The 27,651-nt window shown below is 41.3% G+C and overlaps 1 protein-coding gene across 1 annotated transcript; it reads right to left on the bottom strand.

Moving 5' to 3' along the window:
• On the bottom strand, window positions 1–27,636 carry ZBTB20 (zinc finger and BTB domain containing 20). Its single transcript, XM_065640335.1, has 3 exons — window positions 27,453–27,636; window positions 6,053–7,660; window positions 1–1,495 (listed from the first exon to the last, which is right to left on the bottom strand). The coding sequence occupies exons 2-3, from the start codon at window positions 7,638–7,640 to the stop codon at window positions 1,077–1,079; spliced, it is 2,007 nt and encodes a 668-aa protein (XP_065496407.1). The 5' UTR covers window positions 7,641–7,660; window positions 27,453–27,636; the 3' UTR covers window positions 1–1,076.
• Between the last annotated feature and the right edge of the window lie 15 nt (window positions 27,637–27,651).

Raw genomic sequence — 27,651 nt, 5'->3', positions numbered from 1 at the left:
TCTTCCACAAGAATAAATCCTGATGCAACTTTTTTTTTTTTTTGCAAAGATTGTGGGAACTAACCCTTCTCTTGTACCTAGATCCATAGGTTGCAACCTCTGATATCTTTGATTTTCCTCTGTGTTTCTCTTTGCCTTCTGTGAAAGTCCCTCTTGATTGTGCTGAGGCCCTGGGCTCAGCCAAGACACTGAATAAATTACAAAAAAGCCACCGTAGCTCGTTGTCTGAATCTTCTTGGTTTCTGCTTTAAGGTGGTGGTGGTGGTATGGGAAAAGCAGCGGGGAGGGTGCACCAGAGAGCATGGCATGGAGCAGAATCCAGGTGAGGAACCTCTGATTCTTTTTCCTCACCCTGCAGGGACTCCGCACTATCCAAGCCACACTGCCTCGCGCTCCCCTCAGCCCTTTTGTGTGTTTGCGGATGGCCGTGTATGTGAGAAAGCAGACACGTGGTGGAAACCAGCAGGGCCTTGTTTCCTCTGGTTGCTGCTCAACCAGAAGCAAAATATTCCACAGTTCTAACTGGATACTGTGAAGTCCAAAAGCGGTCAGCATTGTGAATTATGTCCATCGAAACACTGCGAGCGGTGTACTTATAACGACAGTAGGCCTTGTAGATTTGTAATATATTTTGCTTTGTTTCTTTTTTTTTTTGTAGTGCTCTTCACAAGTGAGAATTTTTTTTTATTTTTTTCTGTCTGTTTTTTGATTTTTTTTGTGTTTTTTTTTTGTTTGTTTGTTTGTTTGTTTTTGTAGTAAAGAAGGGTTGTATTTAGAGGCCAGTAGCTAGAGATCCAACCAGTGGAGCTCATGAAGCACTACCTGGCCTTAAGGCCACCATCCGAGGGAGGTTGGGAAAATTCTTATTCACCCAGCCTCCGGAAATGTAATGTACCAGCAGGCAAAAAACAGTTCTTCATGTAGTACAAAAACAACAAAATGAAACGAACCCAAAAAAAGGAGGAAAATAAAGGTAAAAATGAAACAAAAATCATTTCTTAAATTCTAGTGCCATAGCTTTTTTTTTGTTGTTTCTATTTTTTTTTTTGTTCATAACAAAGAGAGAGAGATTCTACTTATCCATCTGATACATGCATCCTCATGTGGTCGTTGAAATGCTCGATTTGGTCAAACTTAGCTGGACAGACAGAGCAGACGTATGTGGTCCCCTCCGTGCAGGCCACCACCCCGGCAGGGACGGCCCTGGCGCCGGTGCCGGTGGCTCCAGGCGTGCCGTTGGTGGCACTGTGCAGAGCCACATGCCTCTCCAGCAGGGTCTTGTGGGAGAACTTCTTCTTGCAGATGTAGCACTCGTAGGACTTCTCCCCACGGTGGAGGCGCATGTGCACATTCAGGGAGCTCTTCTGGGTGAAGCGCTTGTTGCAGATGCTGCACTGGTAGGCCCTCACGCCAGTGTGCGTCACCATGTGTTTGATTAGGTAATCCTTTAACGAGAAGGAGCGCCAACAGATGCTGCATTGGTGGGGTTTCTCACCTGCCCATTACCAATGAGAGAGAGAGAGAGAAAGAAAGAAAGAAAAAGACAAAAAAAAAAAATCATACAATTAAACCAGCTCTTTATGACTCTTTGCAATAAATTGATGGTAAGTCTCACAGAGGTCTTTGGAAAGGTGCTCTGGTTAGGAAAGAGTAATTCTGTCAATAAGCATGTTTCGATATCCAAAATCTTTTGCAACCAGAGGTTTTACAACGCTTTGCAAAGGGGCTGTAGGTATTCCCATTCCACATACAGTAAAAAGCAGCCCAGATGATTTCTTCACTTTCACATAGCACATGGCATTGACAAAGACAGGACTAGATTAAAAGTTCACCGTGTTTTATCCCCGGCTTCAGTGGCATTGCCTCTCCTGTTCATCCTCCTGCCTTACCCCTTGCGCTCATTTCTAGACAGTTCTTACGTACCTTACCTTTCAGTGCCTCCATCTCCCTACCTGTACGCTATGAAGGCATGGATAAAGCTAGTGATTACTAGATGGCTGACCTGTAACACACTTGTTTTTGTCAAATTGCTTTAACTTTCTCAGAAGAGAAACGTAAGAGATTACCAAAGGAACTCAGCTTTCTATAAAAGATTTACATTTGTTGCCCCTTTTTCTGGTCAAATCTCATAGCTAAAGCTTGGTGGACAAGAGTAACTCAAGAGGGCACCCCAATACACAGAACTGCCTTGGCCAGCCAGCACCACGCAAAGGGCGGTCTAACAGATAAACTTCTGGTGTAACAGACATGAAATTTAAATGATTTAACTGCCAATTAAATAAAAAACCTTATCAGGTACACCAGAGAGATGAAATACTTATGTCATCTACCACATTGCCTTGTGCACTCAGGGTTCTTGTAAAACTGATTCTGGCAACTTGTGTAAGTGAACTCTGACCACATCCAGACAAACCAGTGACTACAAGGATGAACTGGAAAAATATAGCTTAGCTGAGCACATACAATCAGTTTGTCCAGATTACTCTTAATTCCTCCTCATGCTTAGACTTCTTCTGGGACATGATGCCATGGCCTCATGGTTCATAGTATCAAGCAATATTTTCATGATATGCCACTGTATTGATAATGTAGACAATATCCAATACCCTGAATGCTCCACCAAAAGCTGCTTTTTAATTTGTTTTCTGAATCACTGGCGGTATATTTCAGGTGTAGTAATTCATCATCCCCAAAGCTGTCAGGGAGAGAGATGGTACTAGAGCTCTGTAATAATCAAAATGATCCTCTGTTTCAGTGACTGAAAAATTATTTTCCTTTGGTCATTCCGCAATTTCCCCTCTAGTGGAGGTCCTTTTTTTTCCTTTTTTTCCACAGACATCCTGCTTCCTCCTTTTTACAATCTGTCTGGAACTGTTTTAGATCCTGAAGAGTCAATTTTCAGGGACCATCACATGCCTGTGTTAATATCTAATTTACCCTTTGTATAGTGAGATTAAAACATGCTGCTTATATTAAGTTTTAAGAGGAGATAATTAATATGGATTGGATGGGAAGGACCTACTTTTTATCTCCCCTGAGTCTCTTTTTCTTTTTATTTCACAGTTTACACGTATGAAGGTAATAACTGTGAATGAAATCCACACACTGCTCTTCCTTGCACCAATGATGAGCTTGTCCCTGGTTGGTGAAAGACACTTGGTCAAAACACATTAAGTCCTTACTTTCCTGCTGGCTTTGCTGAACACAGTAGTGTGTTGAATGTAGACAGACCAACACGCTCGACACGTGTTATGTGGAAAATGATAGTGTGTCAGTCACAATAACGTCTGATTAACTTACAGCAGACTGGTTTTATTTACAGTACTCATTTTTGCCTTAGGCAATATATGTCCCAGAGTTTGTAATAAGTCAGTCTCCTTGGCTCTAGACCCTGTTAAAGTTGTGCTATGAAAATACCCTGATTTTTGCATGCGCATGTTTCTGAGATACACTGGGTTCTGGCTTTCTAATCTTAGCTTCAAAACCTCCCTGGGATTTTTTCTCTCCTAAGAATCTCAGAAGTTTTTAGGTTTTCTTTTTTTGTATGCAAATGTATGTGTTTCCTAAGTAAGCACTGCAGATTCTTTATTCCCGCGACTCTTCATCTTGAAGTCAGAGAAAACATTGCTCAGTGAATTAAATGTGCATGTTCCCCCTTTTGGTTCTTTATTTCATATTTGGCTGGTTTTAGACAGCGATGTGGGACAGTTATCAAGTATTAATCACAACGTGATATGTACGAGAAGGCAATGATGGCTTATAAGGTGCATGGCCCCTGCATGCATTCTAGCACTGTGCTTCCACAACACTGCACGTCTTAGAGGACAGCACTCTGGGATACACTAAAGCCAGTGTGCAGGGTAAATGGAAAAATATCCATCTCTAGTGTGTTTGTGTCCACGTGAAAGAAGAGAGAAGGTAGGTTTGAGCCTACATTGCGGTGCTTCCATTGCATGGGAAGCTATGTTACAGGGCAGTTTTTGGAAGCAGGTTGTTGAATTCTTGTTTATCATTAGACTCCTCCATGGCTTCCCTTGTGAGCCCTCCAAACGGCAAGACTAATTCAAACATTTCTATCTCCCATACCTTTCCCTTTTTCCATGGATCTTCTCCAGAGCCACTTCACTTGTCTGCTTTCAACAGGGCTGAGGAAAATCATGCTGACAGTGGGAACAGCTGTCTCCTCTCAGTTTTCATAATTATTCTGTCCAGCACTAGACAAGGTAGTCATACTTCCTCTCAGGCTGTACTGACAAAGGTTATTTTCAGAAGGATTTTCTGAAGCCCTGCCCTCTGTTGGTTAAGATGCAATTATTCTCCCAGATACTCCAGCAGCCAGTTAGGTCCTAAATGAACTTGGAAATGACGTATCTACACAATTCTCTGCTTGTCACTGAAGTTCATTATTTTGAGGCATTCTCAGACCCACAAAAATAAAATATTAATTCATGATTGGAGATGCCTATCAACATCCTTGGTTGACTCTATGTGTAATAGCTAGGAATATTTAGGTCAGGTCTTCCAATATTATTCTATATCGGATTCCAAATACCAAATGCAGTGCACAGTTGGGGCTAAGGGAAATAAAGTACCTAATCTCAGTGAAGACATTTGTGAAAAAGCCTTTCTAGCTTTTAGAAAAAGGATGCAGGCAGATACATTTGACTGTGTTCTGAAAGGGATAATTTTCTGAATAAATACAATACTATCTACATAGTATATTACAGGTACTCATTCACAACAGAAAGATGGAGAACATCAACAGACACAAGAGGTAATCTTAGGATTCAGGATCCTTGATCCTTGCTATCATACATTTTGTACCAGTCCTGAGAATTTGACCTTTTTGTATATGTATATGTACATGTACATGTCTGCCTGAGATGTCTGGTAGAATTTTTCATTTAAGTGATAATTATAGATAAATGGAAGTTAAAATTTTACATATGCACTTGGAAGAGGAATCTATTGGATACAATGGGGAGGAACGACTTACATTCCTCCCATACCGTGGGCAACTTCTCTAGGTCCTGCTCCATGTATCACAAACCCAGCTTTATTTTAAGATCTGACATTAACAAAACCACTGCTTAGTGAGAGAAATATTTACTCTTTCTCTAAACTAGAATTTCTCTCCAATGTCAGACTGAGTCAAGGGCTAAAGCAAGCAAAATTTAGTCCTGAACCCAGGATAGGTTGCCCATGTAGGATACATACACCTCCTTGCTTTGAAGTCTTATATCTTTATAAAGTTAGAAAAGGCAGTTCTGGCTCAGCTGTAAATATGGATACCTATATCATCTCAAAAGACCATGTACAAAAGCAGTTACATTTTTAAACAAAAGGGTGCTGATGTATTCTACATATCTTATTTTAAATTCTCCTCATAGAGCCCTATGTTTCTGTACTCACAGCTAGCGAAACATCTGACTTAACAAGAAATAGTGGATTACAGCAATCAGTTTCAGTGAAGTACAGAAAAACTTCCTGAAAAAACTTCCAAATTTACTTTCTTATAGGAATATGTGAGATTTAGAAAACATATGGCAGTGTGTTTAACACCCAGGCCTGGACCTACTGCTGCAGCTCCACCAGGAATGAACTTGCCCTGAGCTCATGCCAATCATCATCAGTTGAGCTTGAATCTCCATAGCTGTAAAACTTACAGAGGAAAGCCCTTTCTTAGTAGATATGGTTTTCCCTTAATGCCTTATTACAGTTTCCTTATGCCACTTCTACTTAATGCTGCCTGGTCAGCTTGCAGGGGACAAGAAGTGCTTACCATTTCCTTGGATGGCTGCAGGACACATTTTATTCCAAGTAAAATGACCTTTTCTCCTGCACCATGAACAGTTAGGCCTCTATACGGGACCTATATGTGTCTGCAGGGGCTCAACTTCAATGCAGTAAACCTGGAAAGTGTTCAGTGACACCAGCTCCCTGGATAACTTCTCCCTCCTGCTTGTGCTGGGGGCTGGCAGGTTGGGAAACAGAATCTAAGTCCATATTTGTCAAGGACTTCATGTACAAGCCAAAGGGATGTAACTCTTACCTGTGTGTACAAACATGTGCTTGACGTAGTTCTGTTTGGCGGTGAAAGTCTTGTTACAGAGAGTGCACTCGTAAGGCTTTTTCTCGCCTTGCCCACCTGCTGTGCTGTGGCCCGCAGATGGGGCCAAGGGCTGTGGGGCTGGCAGCTGGGCAGTAAAGGTTGACAGGCCAGGCTGGGACACTGTCACAAACTGTGTCTGTTGGCCAGCTAAAGGCTGGGGCAAGCTGAAGAGAAAAGGCTTAGGGCCACTGCCAGCAGACTGTGTGGTGAAAAGGGCAGGCAGGTAGGTGTTGCCAGCTGTGCCAATGACCTGAGTGTTGCTGGTCAGAGTCAGTGGCATCCTCAGATTGCTGGTGAGGGTTTCTGTCTGGCGTAAGTAGATCTGTGTGGTTGGCAATGGTTGGGCAACAGTTGTGTTGACAGAAGGCTGCAAAGCCCCCTTTTCGGTGCTGTTATTGACTGCGAGCACTTTGCTGTCCATTTCAACGTCATTGCTTCTCTCTGGCGAGGAAGAGTTGGCATCTACATGCTGCTGCTGCTGCTGTGGCTGAGTGCCATCAGCGGGGACATCGTTTTGATCTGCTTGAGAAGGTTCTTGCTGCCCATCCCGGCCCAGACCAGTCATGAACTGCTGCTCCACAGAATCCGGTTCAGTGCCAATGGAGGAACTGACTCCCGAGTCAAAACTCTCCCCTTTGGGCTCACTCTCAGTGCCTTCTGCTTGGTCAGTGTCCTCAGTGCATTCCTCGGACTCATTGCGCTCAAGGATTTGCACTCTCTGTTGGCCATAGTAGTCATAGTCATCCTCCATCTCCTGCTTAATATGGATGTTGCCCATCAAGGTTTGAATTCGGACAGGGCGTGGCTGCTTGCGGCAGTGTGTGGTCTCTGGAGTGGTGGAGAGGTACCGCTCCATCTGTTGTGACCGTTCGTGGATCCGGGTAATCCAGCTGGGGTCTTCCATGTGATGGTCCCTGGGGAGCCCCAGGGCTGTTTCATGGTGGCTGACCACAGCTCCACTGTAAAAGGAGCGCTCCCCGCTGCCATTTTGCATGGAACAGGCATAGAGGGCTGAATAGATCCTGTCCACGCTGTGCTGCGAATGGCTCTGCAGGTAGCCGGATTCTGTGTCAGTGCTCTGCCCCGAGGTGCCTGATTCGGGTGTTCCCCTGGGTGTTTCCTGGCCAGAATCCTGAATCACGGGGTAGACCTCTCCCACGTTTTGTGAGACAATCCTTGTGCACTCATCAATCACAGTCTTGATCTGCAGGATGCTGGCAGCTGTGAGGATTTGGAGGGCCTCTGACTGTGAGACCCGAAGCACCCCGCTGTACATGAAGTCAATGAGCTTTTGCACAGACTGGACTGACACGACTGAGGGGATCTCGATGTCGCTGTAGCCCAGCAGCAGCTTGTCCTGGAAGAAGGGGCTGCCAGCCGCCAGCACACAACGGTGGGCGCGTAGCATGCTCCCGTGGATGCGGACCGTCACGTCACAGAAGTGGCCACGGTTGCGCTGCTCGTTGAGGGTCTCGAGCACAGAATTGCTGAAGTTGTGAAGGTTGATGCTATGAATGCGCTCTGTCATCCCCTTGCAACTGATGTTACCTGTAGCAAAGCAGGTGACAAAGAAAAAACAAAAAAGAACAGATCGAGTCTTGTCCTCTGCAGAGCCACAGCCAGGCCATTGGCAAAGGTGTCTGCCCAGTGGTAAACAAAACAGATTACACTGTAAAAATCACATACAAAGGCACCAATAAGAAGGTACCATCTCTGTAAGGCTAGAAGTAAACTTTGCTACTCATTTGCTGAACCTCAAATCCTAATTTTTTGGACAAAAGCAGGCAAAGACAGGTGTAGCTGGGCCTAAATTCCAACCACATTCCTGGGCCTCGGGCTTCCTAACAGTTTATCTGGCTTTAAAAAGCCTAGAGCCAGCCAATTGTAAACACTGAGCACACGGATTAAAGTTGGATTTTAGGCTGTTCAGATGTGGACCCATGCCAGAAAAGATCAGATTGTTACTTTAATGACCCTTTGCACCAAGTTGCTAATGCAAAGAATCTATATGAAAATGTGATTTCTATCTAGATTGGTATTTTAATGAATTTGGATCCTGTGTTTTATGGTATAGTTACTTGCATCAAAAAATTGGCACTTTGTAAAATCCAAATCTGGTTCAAGATCTAGGCTGTAAATGTTCCTAAAATCCCACACACAGTTTTGTCTGGGGTTGTGGTTTAGAACATTTGCTATCCAATAGTGACAAACAGTCCTCTCTAAGAACCCAAAGCAAAAAGTTAACATGAGCTGTCCCCTTCATTTTTAGCATATCCCGAGTTCTGACTGGCACCAGAATGCCATCATATAAAAACAAATGTTCTCCTGCTGTTATTTACTTGACAGGAACTGGAAAATTACAGACATTTACTCTAAGGAAGACTTTGTCTTAGTTTGGCTGAATAACCTAAATAGAGAACAGTTTAGAAAAGCACCTAACCAATTTGGGTACAGAGCCAACATATCCTTCAAAATTAACTTTTACAAGTGACTAAAATGTAATTTCTTAATCTGTTGCTCCACCTTTCCCTATCTCCATCTTGCTTGCTTCAGTTTTAATGCTTTTTTGTTTCCTTCCCTATTCTTTACTCATTTTTCATCTATTCAGATTTTGATGGGAAGAAACTGCGGTTCACCTTTTAACTATGAAGAACCAACTGTCCTTTGAGAGGTAAACAAATAAAATATTATTAATAATTTCTTTCTCTTAGCATTTGCAGTACATGCATCACCTCGGTTCCCAGAAGAGTATACAGAGAAAAGTAATGCAAAATCATCACTAGTATTACAGGCATTTTGTCTTGCATATTCCTACCAAAGCTACAACCCCTCTTGCCACAACTACTTGTTAATGTGTGAGAATACAAAAGTGAAATTTGGTAGAGAAGCGTGAGTAAATTAAACTAGCTTATTGTCATTGTCTGTTTTAGTAGAAGCACATAGAGCAAATAAATGACATTGAAAGGGGTTTCATACATGTCTTTTAGCCCAGCAATGTCCCTCTGCTCCAGCCTAAAGGGCGCTTTACATCTCATACACAGGCAGTAGAACACTACTCACCACAATTCGCAGGAAAATGTGACATCCTTCCCTGCTCTGCCTTTTCCTTCTCATTTACCCACTCCTGACATCTCACACCCTCTCTTCTGGTGGTTCAAGCAGAAAACACCTTGGACACAGTTTTGTTTGTTTGTTTGTTTTTGTGTGTGTGTGTGTTTTTAATTCTCTGAAGGAGCTGAATGATAAAAAGGAAGCATAAAGGTCAGGAACTGGAAATCCTGATGGGGCCAAGCTGTCTGAAGTCTGATGCTAACAGATGTAAACCAGCCAGTATCAGAAGGGTACTAATTTCCATGTAAGATTAGAGCACTGGGGGGATGCTCACATAGCAGAAATAAGGAGAAAACCACTAACAGTATCATGGAAGTTGTGAGTTACATCTGTTTTGTTTATAAGTTCTGCTGGAAAACCTGAGTTTCCTCCTCTGATGAGACTGACCATAGGACTGGAAAAATATCTTAGAAACCGAGAGACTTTCCTTCAAGGGCACTGTAACTATCATTACACAAAATAATGCACAGAAGAGATATATTCGCTCCTTCCAAATAGAGTCACTCTCCAGAGACCTCCAGGGCAGTTCCAGATACCTCCCTTGCCCAACATGTCAGATCACACAAGGATTCAAAATGTATTTACATAAAAAGACAGAATCCTTGATCTGAAAGGAAGAGAACTTGGTAAAAGCTTTGTACTGGTGAGGAAACAGAAGGGCGGAAAATTAATGCTAAACAGATGACACCTCTTTTCAAGACCTACTGTAGGCCATGGCAAGTGACTGCATAACTACCTATTTATCTGCATCTCCCTTTGAGTGGTTGCCTACCAGTGTGCTAGAAATCTTCCCATTAATAAGTATTGATGACTACGTGATTTGACCCTATGGTTCCCTTTTCTCACAAACATGCCTTTAAGATATGCTTCTGCAAAAGGGAATGAGCTCTAGTTTATGTTCTGCTTTGTCAAATAAGGTATTTGATAACGATAAGAAATACACAGCAGTCTAACTCAATAAAACAAAAATACTGCCTTGCACAAGCCCAAGGTGGAATATTCCACACATACCAGGGATGCTACGGATGGGTCTCGACTTGAGTCTGTGCAAAGAAACCTACTTTGTTCCTATACACCGTGGCAGACAAAATGAATTTTGTGAGTAGAACTGTGAAAAATGCATCCTCGGTACCAATTAGTTTCCAGAAAGGTGTGATGTGCACCAAGAGACTGGATGCTGTCCAGGGGAAACTGAATTCTGCCACTTCTAGCAGGGCCTGTTATGATAGGACAAGGGCTTATGGTTTTAAACCAAAGGAGGGGAGATTCAGGCTAGACGTGAGGAAGAAATTTTTGACGAGGGTGGTGAAACGCTGGCACAGGTTGCCCAGAGAGGTGGTAGATGCCCCATTTCTGGAGACATCCAAGTCTAGACTGCACGGGGCTCTGAGCAGCCTGATCTAGTTGAAGATGTCCCTGCTCACTGAAGTGGAGTTGGACTAGAAGAGCTTTGAAGGTCCCTTCCACCCCAAACTATTCTATGATTCTATGATTATCCATAGATCCTGTATAGAAAGGAGAAAGTGCAAGGTTCATGTCTAAGTTTCAGCAGCCTTTCTCAGGTTCTGGCTGTGGGAAGGGAGAGTCGTGTAGCAACAATGTATTTGGTCAACAGCTAACATGATGAAAACAGCCATCTGGGTTAATTAAGGCTAAAGAAAAGAGGTTTGTATGCGTTCAGGAGAGTGATGTGAACAGCTCTTCCATAGGAAGTAATCTAGGATGCACCTTGAGGTGTAGGAACTGGTCTGAAAGTCAATTGAGTCACTTCATAAAAGGCATGGAGTACATTTTGGTTGCCATTGGTATAACACAGTTTTTTCTTAAAAAATCCTCTCATTTCTTCTCCAAGTGAAATGGGAACGTCTACCACTTCTTCAACTGAGAAGCAACTGAAATTCACTACTTAAGGATAAAATGAGATGGGTGGGTGGAAGAGACACACAATAAATGGTTAAAAAAGCTAATACAGATTTTGAGGATGTTTCTTCTAGACCACTGGACCACTGTCCTATGCAACTCTTCTCCCTCTGTGCAGGAAACTCTGTCCAGATCCAAGTTTTGTGCTTGTCCCTTACCCTTACTCTCAGCTCTTCTAAGCTGAAAGTCAAAGGTGATGTTCTCCATAAAAGGTGGACTTGCCAATGCAGGTTTGATGCTAAAGTAAATGCCACATTCTGACAAAGACTATTAGAGCCTTGGACAAGCCAGAAAGTGTGTCAGCTCTTTGCAAGACGCAGCTACACACACACTCACTTACTTGTCACTGCACAGAATGCCTGGCTCAGGAAAAAGACTGCTGTCTCAGGCTCTTCTTAGGCCTGCCACTCTTTTAAATTCAAGACAGTGGGAACCTTTCTGTGAAATTCAAGTGGTCTTTGTTAAAGTGCCGTCCCCCTCCCTTTTTTTATCCAGTAAACATGATGTAGAGATCCCAACAGACTTATTCTGAGAAACTCCTGTAAAATGGTTTTGTCCCCTTTCTGTGAAGAAAGTTCTGATTGGAGGGGTATTCACAAACCTTATAGGAAAGAATGGGTGTGAAAATGCAAAGGCCATTCTTACCCAGATGGGCAATGAATAGGCGTTTGCCAGTTAAAAAAAAAAAAGGCAGAAAAAAAGAAAAGAAAAAAACCCTAGACAACTGCACAGATTATGCACATTTGCAATCCTCCTGGGATGCAATTTGAAGCTGGCATGGCATAAAGGTGAAACATATTACTGTGCAACTTTGAAAAAAGCTCCGTTTGCCCATATGCAAATGTACCGATTAAACTGTCAGGCTATTCACAGAAACATGCATGGAATTCATCCTCAACTAGTAAGAAGGAGCAAAACATGGATGGGAAAGCAAAAAAACTTTTGTTGTGTAATACATGACTGAATGCTTAGATTAGAGTTTCCCTAAATCTCATCCACCCCTCCTGCTGACTTTTATGCTATGGGCATTCAAAAGAAGGCAGATTTTACCATGACAATAACAATGACAACCTCTCCAAGTACAGTACCAGTGGGGAAGGCAATGGCAGAAGGGAACAGCAGGCAGCAGACTCCTGGAAGAGGCTATAGAGAATGTGGAAGTGCAGCAGCGAGACGTATCAAGCATGGCTTGAGGGTAGCTTTGTATTTGCCAAAGCTACCATATGAAGACCTACATAATGCTAGAAAGGTATAGCTCGCAAAGGTGATCTTTTGCTTGCCAAAAACATAGAAAATGATCTGTGCCAAACACAAGATGTAGTAGAGCTATAAAGACGTATGGAGTACTGAAGACTGCAGGCCACACACAAATGGCTATGTTGTACATTTGAAAATATATTTAGTAAGGGTTTTTTTCTACAGCCGCTAGATGTCCCTTTCTGCAAAGCCAATGCTTACATATCTAATGCTCATAACTGAAAGATATCAGGGAATTTGATTTTCTCTAGTGTCCTTTAAAATCACAGTATCTCAAAGCTCATTGCACAGTAATGACTACCATTTCCAGAAATGCAGTGATGATGAAACCACCACAGCTACTGTAACTCAGCAGTAGCTCAGTGCATAGTCTTCACCTGAAGCAAACTGCCTAGGATGCTGGAATCAAAGCTCTTTTTGGAAACTTACTGTGTGGTCTTTCACATCAATAACTAGCAGAGTGAACCCCAAAAGCTCTGCCTTGATTTCCTAGTTACAGGTCCAAGAGACTAATCATCTTACATTCTTGAGAATTGGTGGTCTTGCTGAGACAGATACGGATTGAGTTTTTGCCTCAGTTTTTTTGCAGTAGCCTTTAGAAAATCGTTTGGCAATCCATCTCACTGATATTTAGACAAGATTAACTAGAACTAGGTTGATATTGTTGCTTAGTTTGTCTTCCTGACAAGCTTCTTGGGCCTCGCACTGAGAAGAATACACACTTTGAGAGACAGTAGAAAAGTTGGAGGCATTATATCTCATATAGAATATGGTATCTTTACATTCTTATAATCAAAATGACAAGTGCCTCCCTAGGTGGGAGAACATCCTGGGATAAGACAAAGATGTGGAAGTTAGGATTGACAGGCTTTCTTCCTGCTTCTGGAGCTGTTTCTCTGTGTATCTGTAATCCAGCCACTAGTTCAAGTGAGCACCACAAACCTAAATAACCTGCTGCTGCTTGAGACAAACATTATCGTCTACTCCTTACTCTTACTCTACCATGCATACTTTTGGAAATCTCTAGTCCTTGGTCTCCACACCAAGTGCTGGATGACCACAGCCTCCTGGTTGTACCAAAAGGATGCATTAGGTTCTTCAGATAGTCATCTAGTCTACCTCTTCCTTGTGGTGGGAACAATTTACCTACACTACCTCTCTAGAAATTTGCCTAACATGCTTGCAAAAAGTAACAATGTGGGGGATTTCCACTTCCTCCCCAGACAGACTCTCTACTGTCTTCATAGCAAGAAAGTTTTCCTAGTATTTAGTTTTGAAACCAGTTACTCATCCTTTCCTCCAGCAGACACTGAGAACTATTGACCACTTTCCTCTTTATAGCACTCTCTCATATATTGGAAGGTGCCTCACTTTTCTTCTTTAGACCTATCTTTTCCAGAAAATACAAGCTCAGGTCTCCCAATCACCCTCACTGGCTATATGTACTCTCCGCATTCTTATCTTCTTCCATCTTCTATCTAGTTTGTCCTCTATCACTTAAAATGCAGGGCCCTAAAGTGGATAAAGTACTCTACCTAAGTGAGGTGAATGAAACAGTTGCCTGAGATACTTCATATACGATACTCTTTAAAGACCTTACAGAATAAATAAACCCAAGCAAACACGGCCCTGTTATCAAAATAAAACTCTAAAAATTTTCCTTAAGAAAGGCATGTTTCAGTAAAGAATCCTTAATTTGGAATGAAAATCTCAATTCTGGCATAAACGCAACAGTTCAGTGGAAATACAGCATTTCTGTCACACTATGTGAAAGCTACTATATCCCTTCAATTTCCATGAGAATTTTTCTCATTTCCATACATTAGTGTCTCCTGTTCCAAACTTAGCACCATAACCATGGGTGCTTTCTTCAGCTCCAATGACCTGATTTATCCCTAGTGATGAAGTTTTATTTTCTGTTGTTCTCAAGTTGGTTATTCTAAAATAAAAGTGGATTAACAGAGCAAAAATTCATATCTAATGTTTCCATACACAAAATTAGTCCTGCATCAGGTTCCAACTCTCTGGGACCAAATTTAGTGGAGCAACATTTTTTCCACTCAAGGAAGTGACTTGAATACAAATCCCGAAAACCTGGTAGTGGTTGACATCTCAGTACATCTCAATGACATCAGAGAGGCTGATTTAGCCAATCCTGCTCTGACTGATTCTCCTGAATATTTGGCCTCATTCTGAACAGGGGCCTGCAAGAGGAAAAGCTTGTATGGAGTTTCAGGAACACAGAAGAACATTTGTATCCTCAGCAGGAGATCTGACCAGGAGCAGCCCTTGCTTTCTGTTGCTTTAAAGGTTTGCTGGAGTTTTCACCCAATCATCTGCTTGAACATCTTGAAAATCAGTATCTCCTTCTATAATATCTATCCAAAACAAACACCAGATGACACTACACGAATTGCCCTAACCCTACCAGATTGTTGTTAGAATCAAAATATGTAGCAGTCTACATTTAACAGGAAGTACTGTATTTTTACCAGCACAACATCTATTAATGTGTCAGTAATATACTCTATGGAAGGAAGAATCACTGTGCTCTGAAAGCTGTCAAACTTCTCTAAATTTCATAGTCGAATAACTACGTTTATTTGAAAGACAAAAAGCATGCACACACAAACACAACCTTAATCTCCAAGGAGCAAACTTATTGAGTAGATGGCTAATATGAAAGAGTTTGCTTAGACTTTGTTCAGGAGATAGGCATTTTCTGCAGACTAGAGAATGTTCAGCAAATTTCCTATGGACGATTTATTCAGCTAATTGCCCTGTCCTTTTTAGCGTCTACCTAATGATGAGATATCCATTCTACATAAAACTGAAGACTAAACCATAAGGTGTTCTGTACATAAAATTGCTTCTACACCCAGTAGGCGTAAATCCCCAACGTCAAACATAAAATCCTCTATTTCAACTCACATGCTTGCAGAGTGGGCACTGAATCACCTTCCTAGAATCACCTTCCTATGGTTTGCCTGAAAGTCTGCAGGAGGAGTCAGTCAGCACTAATCCTGTTTGCTCTACAGTCTGCAAGGTGGCAATGCCTGTACCTGTTTGCTTCACGTGTAGAACAGGGACAGCATCACACACCCAATTCTCCGGAAGGACTGCTTGTCTTAATCTTAAGAAATTTTTCTGCATTCTTTTGATAAAGAGCACTACAGAAAGATCAAGAACTAACTCTATAGGTCTCTTCAGATTTTGTTCTCCAGGCTTACAAAAATGAAGTTCTCCTCTCACACTGCTCTAGTGCCCTGATTCCTTTATACCTCTTCATGATAAATGTCCTACTTACAACTGTAAAACGCCAGGTAAAATCTAGCTCCAATTCACAGCAGTTCGGTGACCAAGGGCTTCAAAGTGTTACAGCACATTCACGTATTTTTAAATTAATGAAATATTCCATTTTTAGCCAGGGTATTTACTTTTTCCACTTTCACTCCAGTTTGTGTTCTTGCTATTTTAGGAACTCCAAAGATACTTTACAGTATACTCAAAAGCCATTTTTATTCCCAGGCACATGTTTGGGGCCCAGTCCAATATACCTCCACTGTAAACACCAGCACACATATACACACACTCTGTTTCTCTCAGTTCTTCTCTCAGCCCTTGTCTGCAACCCCCCTGCTGCTACAGCCATTCCATCGTATCTTCCTGGAATAGACAGAGACTACATCAATGATACCTGCAGGTATCTACAACATCTCCCAGCAACATATACTACATTAACAGGAGAACCACCGAAGCTGCCATCACAGCTGCATTAACGGGTATTTCAACAGGCTGGCCATATTACAGGGGTGTTAATTCCTTTGCCCTGGCCAACTGTAACCTATTTATGTCAGCAAAAGATGGGATCACCGAACAGCATTTAATGCTGTTTTTCAAAATGTAAAGGGAGAAAACGGTTGGTACAAGTGCCCTCTTGTAATGGGAAACAGAGAAAACAATGTCGCCACATGATGGCACCATATCCTAGGAAGAGGAACGAGGCTGTGCTCATCCCTCTTCAGTAGGGAACATTTTCATGTTCTACATGAAAACCATTTCAACCGGGCTTGCTTGTTCCCAGAGAGCTCATGCACGATCCTGTCAAGCCCCAGCATGGCCAAACTGTTTCAATTGGCTATAAGTTTAAGGCACCTTGGCTCTTTAAAAATCTAGGTGCATCTATTGCTCGTTTCTCCTTCACAGTGCCAGGTGCCATTACTCAGAGGGCAGGCTGCACTAGTGGCCCTGCAGCAAGAGAGCCACAGAACAGGGAAGAGGTGAGAGGGGCCAATGATGCTTGTGAAGTTATGGTGTGAACACTCCCCACTCAGACAAAGAATACGGAGGCACTTCTTGGAAGAAAAAAAAAAAGAATAAACTTTTTGGGAAATGTAGGAAACCAAGGTGATTTATTTTGCTATTCTATGGTCCTGATTAAAAGCTTACTGTATTTCAGACTGAATACCTGTAAGGAAAGTGAACAGGGATTGCTTTTGGTCATCTTGCTGTGGTGGACTGTATACACTTATATCCTCTCTCAGAAGCACTGTTTGGGGAGGAGAAGGGGTTGGGGTTGGAGGAAGAATTAATTAGAAGGATAATAGGCGCAAATATATTAAAACATGTCTCCAAAAGAGACAATTGCTATTCCATGAACTCTTTCTTGTTTTCCCTGTATTGTTATTTTTTTCCCCCAGGCAGAAAGACAAGGAGGAAAAGCTTATCAGTTTGAGTGTGGTTAAATACAGCATGCCTGAAAGCCTGTGGGCTTTGGTTAAAAGTAAAATATAGATTAAAACCTCTTAAGATAATTACCTGTTTAGAAGGTATCTATTCAAGCTAGAATCCTCTACAGGGAGTGTTTGTAGCAGTCTGTTAGGAAAAGAGTGCAGTCAGAAATGACTGCCTTTGGCGGGAGAGCTGCCGCCTGTAGAAGAGCACTGCTTATAACCTCCATGTTTCCAGAGAAAGGCCTTTCAGTGCAGGAGATTTTGTTCTGGTCACAGAACTACTAGTTGATAAGAGAAACAAGGAACAGACAAAAAGCTGTAAATGCCAGTCCTCAGGGTTGGGAAAAGGATTCTTTTATCTCTTCCAGTGGCTGTGTATCAGCCTTGAGTAGAGAAAAGCTATCACATGAAAATGCCAGATTTGGTTTATTTTTTAAAAATTTATTAGTGAAAGGGTAATTGTTAACTAGTACAACTGGGTGCTTTGGTGAATATTTAAACTTAGAGATATTGTGAGACAGATATTCATACATACAGTTTTAGACTGTGGCTTCTTTATTTTGCATTTACGGGATGAGTGTTCAGGCCTGCTTATAATTCAGACTTAAATATCAGTAGGAAAAAGCACATGCTTATGTCAATGATGATGAAGGCCACAGGGAAAATTTCTGTCCTCAGCGAGACCTCTGCAATCCCTGGAAGCAGACTTATTTCCAAAATCACCTACTTAGTTTTGATAGGAAAATAAATGTATGGCAGCAGAACGTTTTAAACTAATAAATGAAGGCAATAAACAAGAACACTGCATTCATGGGTGGCTTGATATCATCAGATGGATCTGTAGCATTAAACGTACATTGCCAGTTCCAATGCCTTTTTTTTTTTCCCCCACAGGGAAAAGGTCCAGGAATTACATGTATACACAAGCATAAGACACCAACAGGTGATACTAACACAGTGTGTAAGAGTTATTACTCAGGTCTGCCTCCAGGCACATTCTACCCTCTACTCAGTCAAAAACATTGAAGAGAGCATCTGGGAGTTTTACTTTTGAATACAGGGAATATGCCCTGTTTTGAAATGCTGCATAGGATCAAAGCACAAGGTATTTTTGCTAAAGCTGACACACAGGCCTGAAGCTGTGGGGAGAAGTCCCCTGCTCTGTTTTTATTTCTTCTATCATACCCCTTTTCTGCACAAAAATTGTGGTTTTTTTCTCTATCTGTGTAACATCAATAAATTATATGTTATCACTCCTATCATCTACTTATAAAGAGCCTTTCAAGAGTTTTAATAGATGCACAATATTGCTACGCTTACATTTTCACTGGTTAAGAACTCAAAAATAGCTGTTGTGAGATTACGCTTAATTTATACTACTTCTCTCTTGTGGCCTTTCAAGAAGAAGCATTTCACCACATGTCACGGATTGATACAGAGTATATATTGTGCATCCCAGCCTGGCAGAGTTCCTTGCAGTGTTTAACACAACAAAGTAGGGATGAGTAGGGGGTTCTAGGATTTGTTTATCCTTTTTTCATAGGCACAGGTAATTCCTCAAGGAGCTATTTGCGATGACAGATTAACCAGAAATCTTGAATTGTCTTTGTATTCCAGTTCCTGAATTGTAGATACATAAGACCAGATCTCATGTTATTTTAGCCTTATAAATGGCTCCATGGACAATGAAAATGGGCACAACAACTGTAAATGAAAAGATGGCACAACGGCATTCCCTCTAGAAACAATAATAATTGTTTTCTTGGGGAACCCAAATGCACAGAGCCAGCCAGAACATGTCACTGTGATCTGCCGTGCATCAGGCTGAGAGGCAAACGCCCTGATGCAATGAAGGAGTTCTGTGGCACCCTGATGCCTTACAGTTGACTTTCTCCTATGGAGCAGATCAAACACCACATTTTCTTGTGGAAATACAATGATTTTCCCACCACGACATCTCCAAGCACACTTCATAAAGATTAGTAGGTAGTATTAAGCAGTATCTTGGTTTTATGTTTCAGGTTCTCTCCCAGTACCATGTTGAGGCTTCACTTCAAAATGTTTTGAATGAAAGAGCTGCCTTTGTTCAGCTGAGAACAATACAGGAATTGTTTTGGTTTTCCCTCATTTGACTTGTGCCACTGTACTCGGCACTGGTGAGACCGCACCTTGAATACTGTGTTTGGTTTTTAGCCCCTCATCATAAGAAAGACACTGAGGTGCTGGAGAGAGTTCAGAGAAGGGCAATGAAGCTGGTGAGGGGCCTGGAGCACAAGTCTGATGAGGAGCGGCTGAGGGAACTGGGGCTGTTTAGCCTGGAGAAAAGGAGGCTGAGGGGAGACCTGATCGCTGTCTATAACTACCTGACAGGAGGTTGTAGCATGGAGGGTGTTGGTCTCCTCTCCCAGGTAGCAAGTGACAGGACAAGAGGAAATGGTCTCAAGTTGCGCCAGGGGAGGTTTAGAATGGATATTAGGAAAAAATGCTTCACAGAAAGGGTTGTCAGGCATTGGAACAGGCTGCCCGGGGAAGTGGTGGAGTCACCATCCCTGGAGGTGTTTAAAAGGTGTTTAGACGGGGACATGGTTTAGTGCTAGAGTTAGGTTATGGTTGGACTCGATGATCCTGAGGGTCTCTTCCAACTGAAATGATTCTATGATTCTACGACTACTGCTCTGGCCCTAGCTTGTTCTAGAGTTATTGAGCAGACTAACAGCACAAAGGCTACATGGCTACTCCAACACAGGTAAAAAAGAGAAAACACGAGAAAGTGACTATGGAAGCTTAGATGAAAAAGAGCAAAAAGCTTCAGTGCTAGACAGATCACAGTAGTGAAAAGCAACACAAGGTGACCAAGTCTATTTTTACACCTGTAGCTTTGGAGTTGCGTAGTTGCAACACACTGGGCAACTAATGCATGAGTCTGTTTCTCCAAGCATGGAAGGCATCTCTATATTACACAAAGGACTAACCAAGAGAGATACAAGCATTGAGTTATGCGGGGTTTTAACCACACACAGTAGGACAAAAGGAGATGCAGATGTAGTTGCTTTAGTTTCCTTCAAGTAAGAGTCACCTGTCAAACACTGGAAAATCTTTTATGTTTGATTGCTACATGAAGTGTCCCTCTTCAGATCATATTAGGGAAATGGTACACTTGGTTTAGTCTGTTCACCCGATCAGAACAGAGGAGACAATAGCAGCAGCATGCACGGTTAAGACATGAAATAACAATGATTGGCATGATTATGTTTGACATCCTTCAAGCAGATCATATCAAGTGGCAGTTTTGGTATGTGCAAGTTCAGGAGGAACAACTATTACAAAGGAAAGAAAACAAAGAAAAGGAAGGAAGGAAGGAAGGAAGGAAGGAAGGAAGGAAGGAAGGAAGGAAGGAAGGAAGGAAGGAAGGAAGGAAGGAAGGAAGAAAGGAAGGAAGGAAGGAAGGAAGGTTAGAGTGAAAGGAAAAGATAAGGAACTAAAATCCATAAGATCATCAGGGAGGTGACATTAATAATACTTTTTTGGAGTCCATATGCATATCCAAGGACAACAAAAAAATAAGGCAGCAGAAAATGCTGCAGTGGTTAAATATCAAGGTATAAGAATTCATTAAAGTTGAAAATGCGTCCTTCCAAACATTGAAATCATGCCTGAGTGACACTAATAGAACTGGGCATGAACTGTAGCAGGCTAGATGTAAAACAAAGATCAGGTAGGGTGAAGAGGAAATCTAAAGAAAGAAAAAACACTAAAGCTATAAAGACATATATTGTAATAAAACATTATTTAAACACATCAGACAGAGAAAGCTTACAGGGCAATGACCGGTACCTAAGAAGTGCTACAGATTATGTGGATTGATAGATTAAGTAGGCAAGTAGTAGACTCAGTGGGTTAGCTAGACTACTGATCTATGAAAGCAGTAAAGGTAATCGAAAAGGTTACAGCAATTCTCCAGTAGAAATTACAATATTGCTTTAATTTTCAGAATGGAGGATGACAGAGAAGGTGAGCTAGCTCAAGGAGGAGAAGAGGAAAGCACTGTTCTGGAGACTGTTATTAAAAAAACCCAAACACATACAAAACCAACCAAACAAAAAATTCCCCAAAGCAAAAGAGTACTAGAACATCTTAATACATTGAACAGTGATAGATAGTTGTATCGTATTAATCATTTTGTGATATAGTATTAATCATTTCATGAGTGAAGCAGTTGAAATACTCATATACATATATATATGACTCACAACTTAAAGAATGGTAATAAAAATCTATAGGGGCCAGATTCTAAAGACAGGAACCAGTAAACTCAGAAACAGACTGCAGGTATCTTACTGGCCAGTTACAGCATGTCTCAGTGGCTGCAGCATGACTTACAAACAAATATCACAATACTATCAACTCACCTCAAAATCTTAAGAATGGAGGCTATGGAATTGTACAGAGCAATAAGACTTTTTATCCCTTTCCCTGGTACTTGGAAAGAATAGGTAGCCTGGGGACATACCTTCAAGTTCTCCCCTGATATCACAAAAGCTGGAAACTTGCATGGCTGTTTTAAGCCAAAGCTGAAACCATGCATGTAATCACTGAGAGTTTCCTAAATGGAGAGCAGTAGGAAAAGCACTGAATGCCACAGGAATTGACAACCTAGCATCAAGCCAGCATTACAGGGTCATCAAATGAGAGAATCAACATTTAGTATAATTAGACAAATTTTCAAAAGCATCTATGTGTTATAAATGTAAGTGATTTATGCATCAGTGAAACTTAGGTTTCAAAGACACGCAGTTGCTTCTGAAAACATACTCACTGACTTCATAACTGAAGTACCATATGCTATTAGTCATTTCTCATGAGAAGAAAAGCCCGAGAGACCAACCTGACAAAACTTACTTATTGTACTGATTAGGAATATAGAGACCAGTTCCTGTCAGTAGTACAACATTTTACACTGCCAATTCTTCAGTGTATTGTGATGGCTTTCTCAACAGAAGCAGGGTGAACTCGGCTTATAGTTTAACATACCTGTACTTGTATTTCTGTCGCTACAAAATTCAAGCAACATGTATCTGTTTCTAAGAAAACAGAAGTCATTCCTGACTGATATTTCTTTGATAATTTTACAAACAAGAATATTAACCTACAGGACATAAAACCCACTTACGACTATTACGAAGAGAAGCATTTACTAAACAAAATTTCAAATATTCTGCAAGACAAACCTATAATTAAAAGCCGTGACATCAGTATTTGAGAACTACGGATGTCCTTGCTTTCGATTTAGCTTGCTACAGAAAAGGCCTGTATCACTATTATTATATCATCTAAAAAAGATATCTAAACATACATTATTTCCTAGGTCGCCAAAACCAGTGTAAAAATATCCAGCATCAGCTAACACATTCTATACATAGACTAGCAAAATGAAATTACTACTGACATACGGTCAGCCTCTGAAAACAAGAAAGCTGGTAGAATCAGGGCCCCCCTCCTCCCCTCTGAGAGTGGAGATCATTTGAAAGCTCCAGAGCAGTTCCTAGGGAATCATAGCCACAAATTTTCAGAGGCAGAGGGAAGACCATAAGGGCACGTAACTGTTCTCTTCCTGCCACAGAACCTCAAAGAGAAACACAGGAAACCTAAAACATAAAGACAAAGCCAAACCAACTTCAGATCCAGCTAACCTCTATATTAGCCCCAGGCAAATCAAACTTGTTGATTCAAGGGAAGGGAATGGTGGGTCCTTCTAGCTGCTCAAGAAAATGAAAACTCAGAGTTTCCACATCCATTCTTGATGTTTTGTGGAGTTCACAAACTTTGTGAGGTTCCCTCTCTATCTTTCCTCATTATGCTGGAAGGCTATCAAGCTACAAAAATTAGAACTTAGAAGGAGAAAAAGAAAACTGACTGAATCAAAGTTCCCATCCTATGAAAGCTAAAAAAATGCTGGAATTGGACCAAGTCAGCCATATAACTTGATAATGTATGGACAAAGGGTTCAGATGTGGTCTTTCACTGACAGTATTTATAAAATGCATTCTATATAATGCACAACAACTCCCCAGTCCCTTGCTAAAACATAACTTTAGAAAGTCCTCCCTCATCTCAGTATCTTGTTAATGATTGTTTCATGGAGTTTTCAAAAATTACCCATGCCTTACTTTCCTTCTCAACTTTCATTCCCTACCAGAATCTCAGGTCTCTGCAAGAATTCTGTGTTTTCAAAAATAATAAAAATTGCTTCAGCATTTTTCCAATGATAGTCCAACCTGCCTCTTAGTCTCATGGAAGCTCTTTGGAAAGATGTTGCTTTTCCCCTATCTGGAACAAATTCCTTCACAGATGGACCATCCAACATCTAAGAATAACTCTTTAAACTATCAATAGAGAAAAAGAGATTCAGTTTCACTGTTCCCATGGGATTCCTTTGAGTCTGGACACATCTGTTAAGATGCATACATCAGAGCCTGAATGAAGTTTTTGTCTGATTGTATCTCTGAGAACTTGTGAAAGTTTCTGCCAAAACGATCTTATCTTTTGGCACTTGCAAAACATATATAGTTATAGACGCTTTCTGAAGGACTCCTGAAGTGAGTGGCCCATATAGACCAAATCAGTTTAAATACAGCCAAGTCCTGATGATTTCCTTCTGTCTCAGCAAAATCTGTAGGCACTTTACCTGACGGAGTTCAGCCTTCAAACTAGGACCCTACCAACTTTATGCATTCTCTATCCACAAGCAAGAAAGAATGTGGAAAACTGAAAATAGCACCAATCTCATATGCTTTCCTTTGCTTCTTTGTAACCTTGCCAGAACCTGTGTCTCCATGCTTGTCCTTGTAGCTTTTTGCAGAAACACCTTTCTTCTGGGTAAGCAGCTACATCTGTTTGTGACAGCTGAGTAGCTAGAGGTATAACTCATTTGGAGTTCTATTTGCTCACTCTATGACTTAATTCCAAATTAATTCAAAGTGCTGCTTTTTATCTGCCAAGCCTTACATGAAAACAGTTACCTCAGGAAGCACTCCTTCCTCTACTTTGTTTCTCCAATTGCATTGCATGAGCTAGCATTTCCCAAGACTGAAAGAGATGGGAACCAGACACAATGCATCCTAGGTCCTGGATTTTGCTTCAAGGATTCATCTGTGGTGGAAATATAATGTTCAAATCCAGAAATCTAGAACCCAGTCCTACCAGGGTCAGAAGTAATGCAATTTCATTAGGAATAAGTGGCACAAGAAACACCATGTGGAATGTACTACACTATAGAATTTAGCCATAAATTAAGTTGTGCATCACATATGACTTTACACATATTTTTTTGCTAAGTACTCATTTCATTAAGACTGGCATTTGGACTATTGCTTAGGCTTTCTTCACCTCTGCCTTTTACAGCTGAGGAGCAGATGGCTATCATAGAGTTTTTATTTCCTACGCTTGGAAAAAGTATTTTGATCTGAATCATTCCAAAAGCACCCTGATTTTTTAAAGTAGATTGGCTTCTGAATATTTCTCATAATAAATATGTGGTGGTGTTTTCTGCCAAGCACTAGTGACTGTGCATGCAAAGTGGTCAGTGAAGATTTCAAACTGATTTGAATAGGTGGCCCATAAAATCCAAGTCTTTTTTTCCAGATACGTGAACGAGGGCTTACAGAACCATCTGTACATCAGTACATTTTTCCAAGAATTGATATACCCTACCATGCTGACTCTTTCTGGGTGTTTCTGATGTTTTCAATGAAAATTCATCTCAAACTTCCTGTTTAATCCTAATTTTAAAGTATTTGGAAATTATTTACCATCTGCTAGAAAACTCCGCAGGAGAAGGAAGAATGTCCTTTGAAAATTAAATATAATGTGCCCATTTGTGGGGGCAGAGGCAGTGTGGTGGTCTGGGCCAGGGAGAAGAAACAATGTTGTAGTGTCCAGAAGGCAGAGAGGACTGGAAGTGCTGCTGGCCCAAAGAAGTAAAGTATCACCACAGGTCCAAAAGTTGAGAGGAAAAAAAGATGTGATGATGTAGCTTTGCAAGGAGGGGAAGAGAAGGACACAGGGATTCTAGGGTGAGAGAAAAGAGTCACTCCAAAAGGCAGGAGAGGCAAGACATAAGGAGAAGGAGTTTGTAATGACAAGGAAGCCCATCTTTAAATGTTGGGAGCCACAAATATTAATCTCTTGGGTCAATGAATGTGTTCCAGCACTAAGGATTGAGGCCATATTAAAAAATAATGCCACATCACATGGGAGATAGGTAAATATGCAGTAAATATTCATCACATCTCAATTCTAGTTCATGTGAGAAATTGGCATGACTATTTTGCAAGGGCATGCCAAGCACTCATTATGTGCATACCGGCCCAAACAAATACAGCCTGATAAAGGTTATAACCTGTCATAAATAATGGGAGTTTTTCCACTAGTTTCAAAGCACACAGAATCAGCTAAGAGATGAATACCACGAGATGTTGTATCATTTCTAGATTTTTTTCATGACTCAACTGTATTTTGGTAACTAAATTGCAACAATTCCTGAGACAGGACAATATTAATGCTGAAGATATTATTAAACTTCTTCTATTCTGAAAAAAACATCAGTGTGAAAGGAGCACCTAACCTGGGTTTGCAGTTTGTTCATAACAGTGTTGTGAATTTGGTAGGAATGGAAGGTGATTTGGGGACATTAAAAACTTTGGAGTCTAAAAGACTCCGTTTGTCCACAGAACAGGTAGAGCATGAAGAGCTGAAGGCTCCACCTCCCCTTACTGCCCTCTGCCAATATTCCTCACCCCTGAACTCGGCTACCTCAGAAAGCAAAAGCAGGAGTTCATTCTCCAAGTTCCCTACAATCCCTGCTGGCCTCTATCCTAAGGTTGCTTTCATGGGTTTCCATTTGTACTGTCAAAAAACATCAGTGTGAGGTTTCAAATCCCATTTACTAATGAACTCTTTCATCTTTGTGAATGGGATAAAGAGATTCTTTGTTTGAAAATAGGGATTATTTTTTCTTGTTCTTCTGTTCATTTTTTTGTGTCTTTTCACAAGCTTTTTGTTTTCAGAAAACATCACAAGACAAAACTGTACCCCCGTTTTAACAAGGAGCCTGGCATCTCCAATTTGAAGAGAAATCTTGCATATGCTAAATTGTGTGCTGCCCGCTGCTCAATTGTTTCACATCTCTTTCTTCTCCCCAGATCATCAGGTGAGATTCAGGAAAGTCTCCCCAATGTTTTTACCAGCTCTATTAAAATAAAGAATAAGTTCACAATGACTAAAGTCAGAAGCCAACAAGAATGAACTGCAGGTAAAGTGATTTTGATAGTGATGATCCCTATAACCTAGTTGCTTCCAAACTTGGCCCTGAGGCAGGATTTTTAAATTAAAAAAAGGATATACACACTTTTAAATCTGATTTTTTTATAGGCCTTTGCAAAGTCTGTTTGGCTTCTGAGCTCTTGAAACCTGGTGTCATCATCTTTCTTTCTCCTTTTTTCTCCCTTGTAAACTTTACAACACCTTAAAACTACTGCTAAAGATGTAAACTATATATTCTAAACCTAGTGAACGATGAGGTTCACATCATCCTGTATATTCTTGCCCAAGAGACTTCCAGGCAGTGACTGCTGTGAAATGACAATGTTTTGAGGAGCTGACAGGGTAAGTTCTGACTTTCCAAAATCCAGTTTTAATAATTTCCTCCCTTAATTTGTATTTTTTGGCAAAATGGAAAAGAACATCTTCAAAAGGCCAATGAACCCATACTGAGTAATCTGAAAGTGAATGCACTCAAAACAAGGGCCTTAAACTGGTACAACCACACAGGTCTACAAAGACTTTCCAGACTCTCACAGACTGATCCTCTCCACAAAACACTCTCCCACTTCTTGGTGGAAATCCTTTACAATCCTGGGTGTCAGAGTTGGACATTTGTTTTCTCCCATTGCAATACAGCACAGACTGAAAACCCCCAGTCAGTAGATATGCTTGGGTAATGAGAAGCATGTGACTACCTGGAGAGGAATAGCTATAGCTCTAGCTGGGAAGAGAAATGCTTGAGGAGTCTTCCCTTTTTAATGCATAAGAAGCAGCAACCTGACCCAACAACATGCTCTCAGCTTCCTCTGGCTGATTGCACTACCACGACCTTAACGCTCTGTTTCAGTGGTAATTCCCAAAGAAGGGAAAAGGTAAGCCCTGAGGAAGTCCTGCTTGTGCCATTACAGAAAGAGCATCCAACTGGAAAACCTGGTCTGCAGTAAGGAGCATGTTTTCAAGAACCCTGGTGCAACCCAGCAGCGTGTTGGTGTACTCACAATCAGATGACCCTGTGTGTGCGTGCAGGTTTGGTGGTGAATGTGGTGAGTGGATGAGGGCCGGGCTCAGAGACAGAACAGCTTCAAGGTTCAGGCAGGGAAGGCCCGGTTTGGCGCTGCATGCACCCGTCTGAGTAATCTCATTCTCCTCAGACGCCTTCTGGTTTTCAGCTGTCTTGGGTTTCTTCCTGAAAATAAA

Source organism: Caloenas nicobarica, chromosome 1, assembly GCF_036013445.1.
Source record: "Caloenas nicobarica isolate bCalNic1 chromosome 1, bCalNic1.hap1, whole genome shotgun sequence".
Classification (NCBI taxonomy): domain Eukaryota; kingdom Metazoa; phylum Chordata; class Aves; order Columbiformes; family Columbidae; genus Caloenas; species Caloenas nicobarica.
Note: the sequence above shows the minus strand (reverse complement) of the source record. Positions and strands in the feature narration are given on the sequence as shown.

Excerpts from the sequence above, each read along its gene's own strand:
- ZBTB20 (XM_065640335.1), bottom strand. The coding sequence starts at position 7,640 with ATGACAGAGCGCATTCATAGCATCAACCTTCACAACTTCAGCAATTCT. Across the intron at positions 1,496-6,052 it reads GCACATGTTTGTACACACAG|GTGAGAAACCCCACCAATGC; the intron begins GTAAGAGTTACA and ends GGTAATGGGCAG.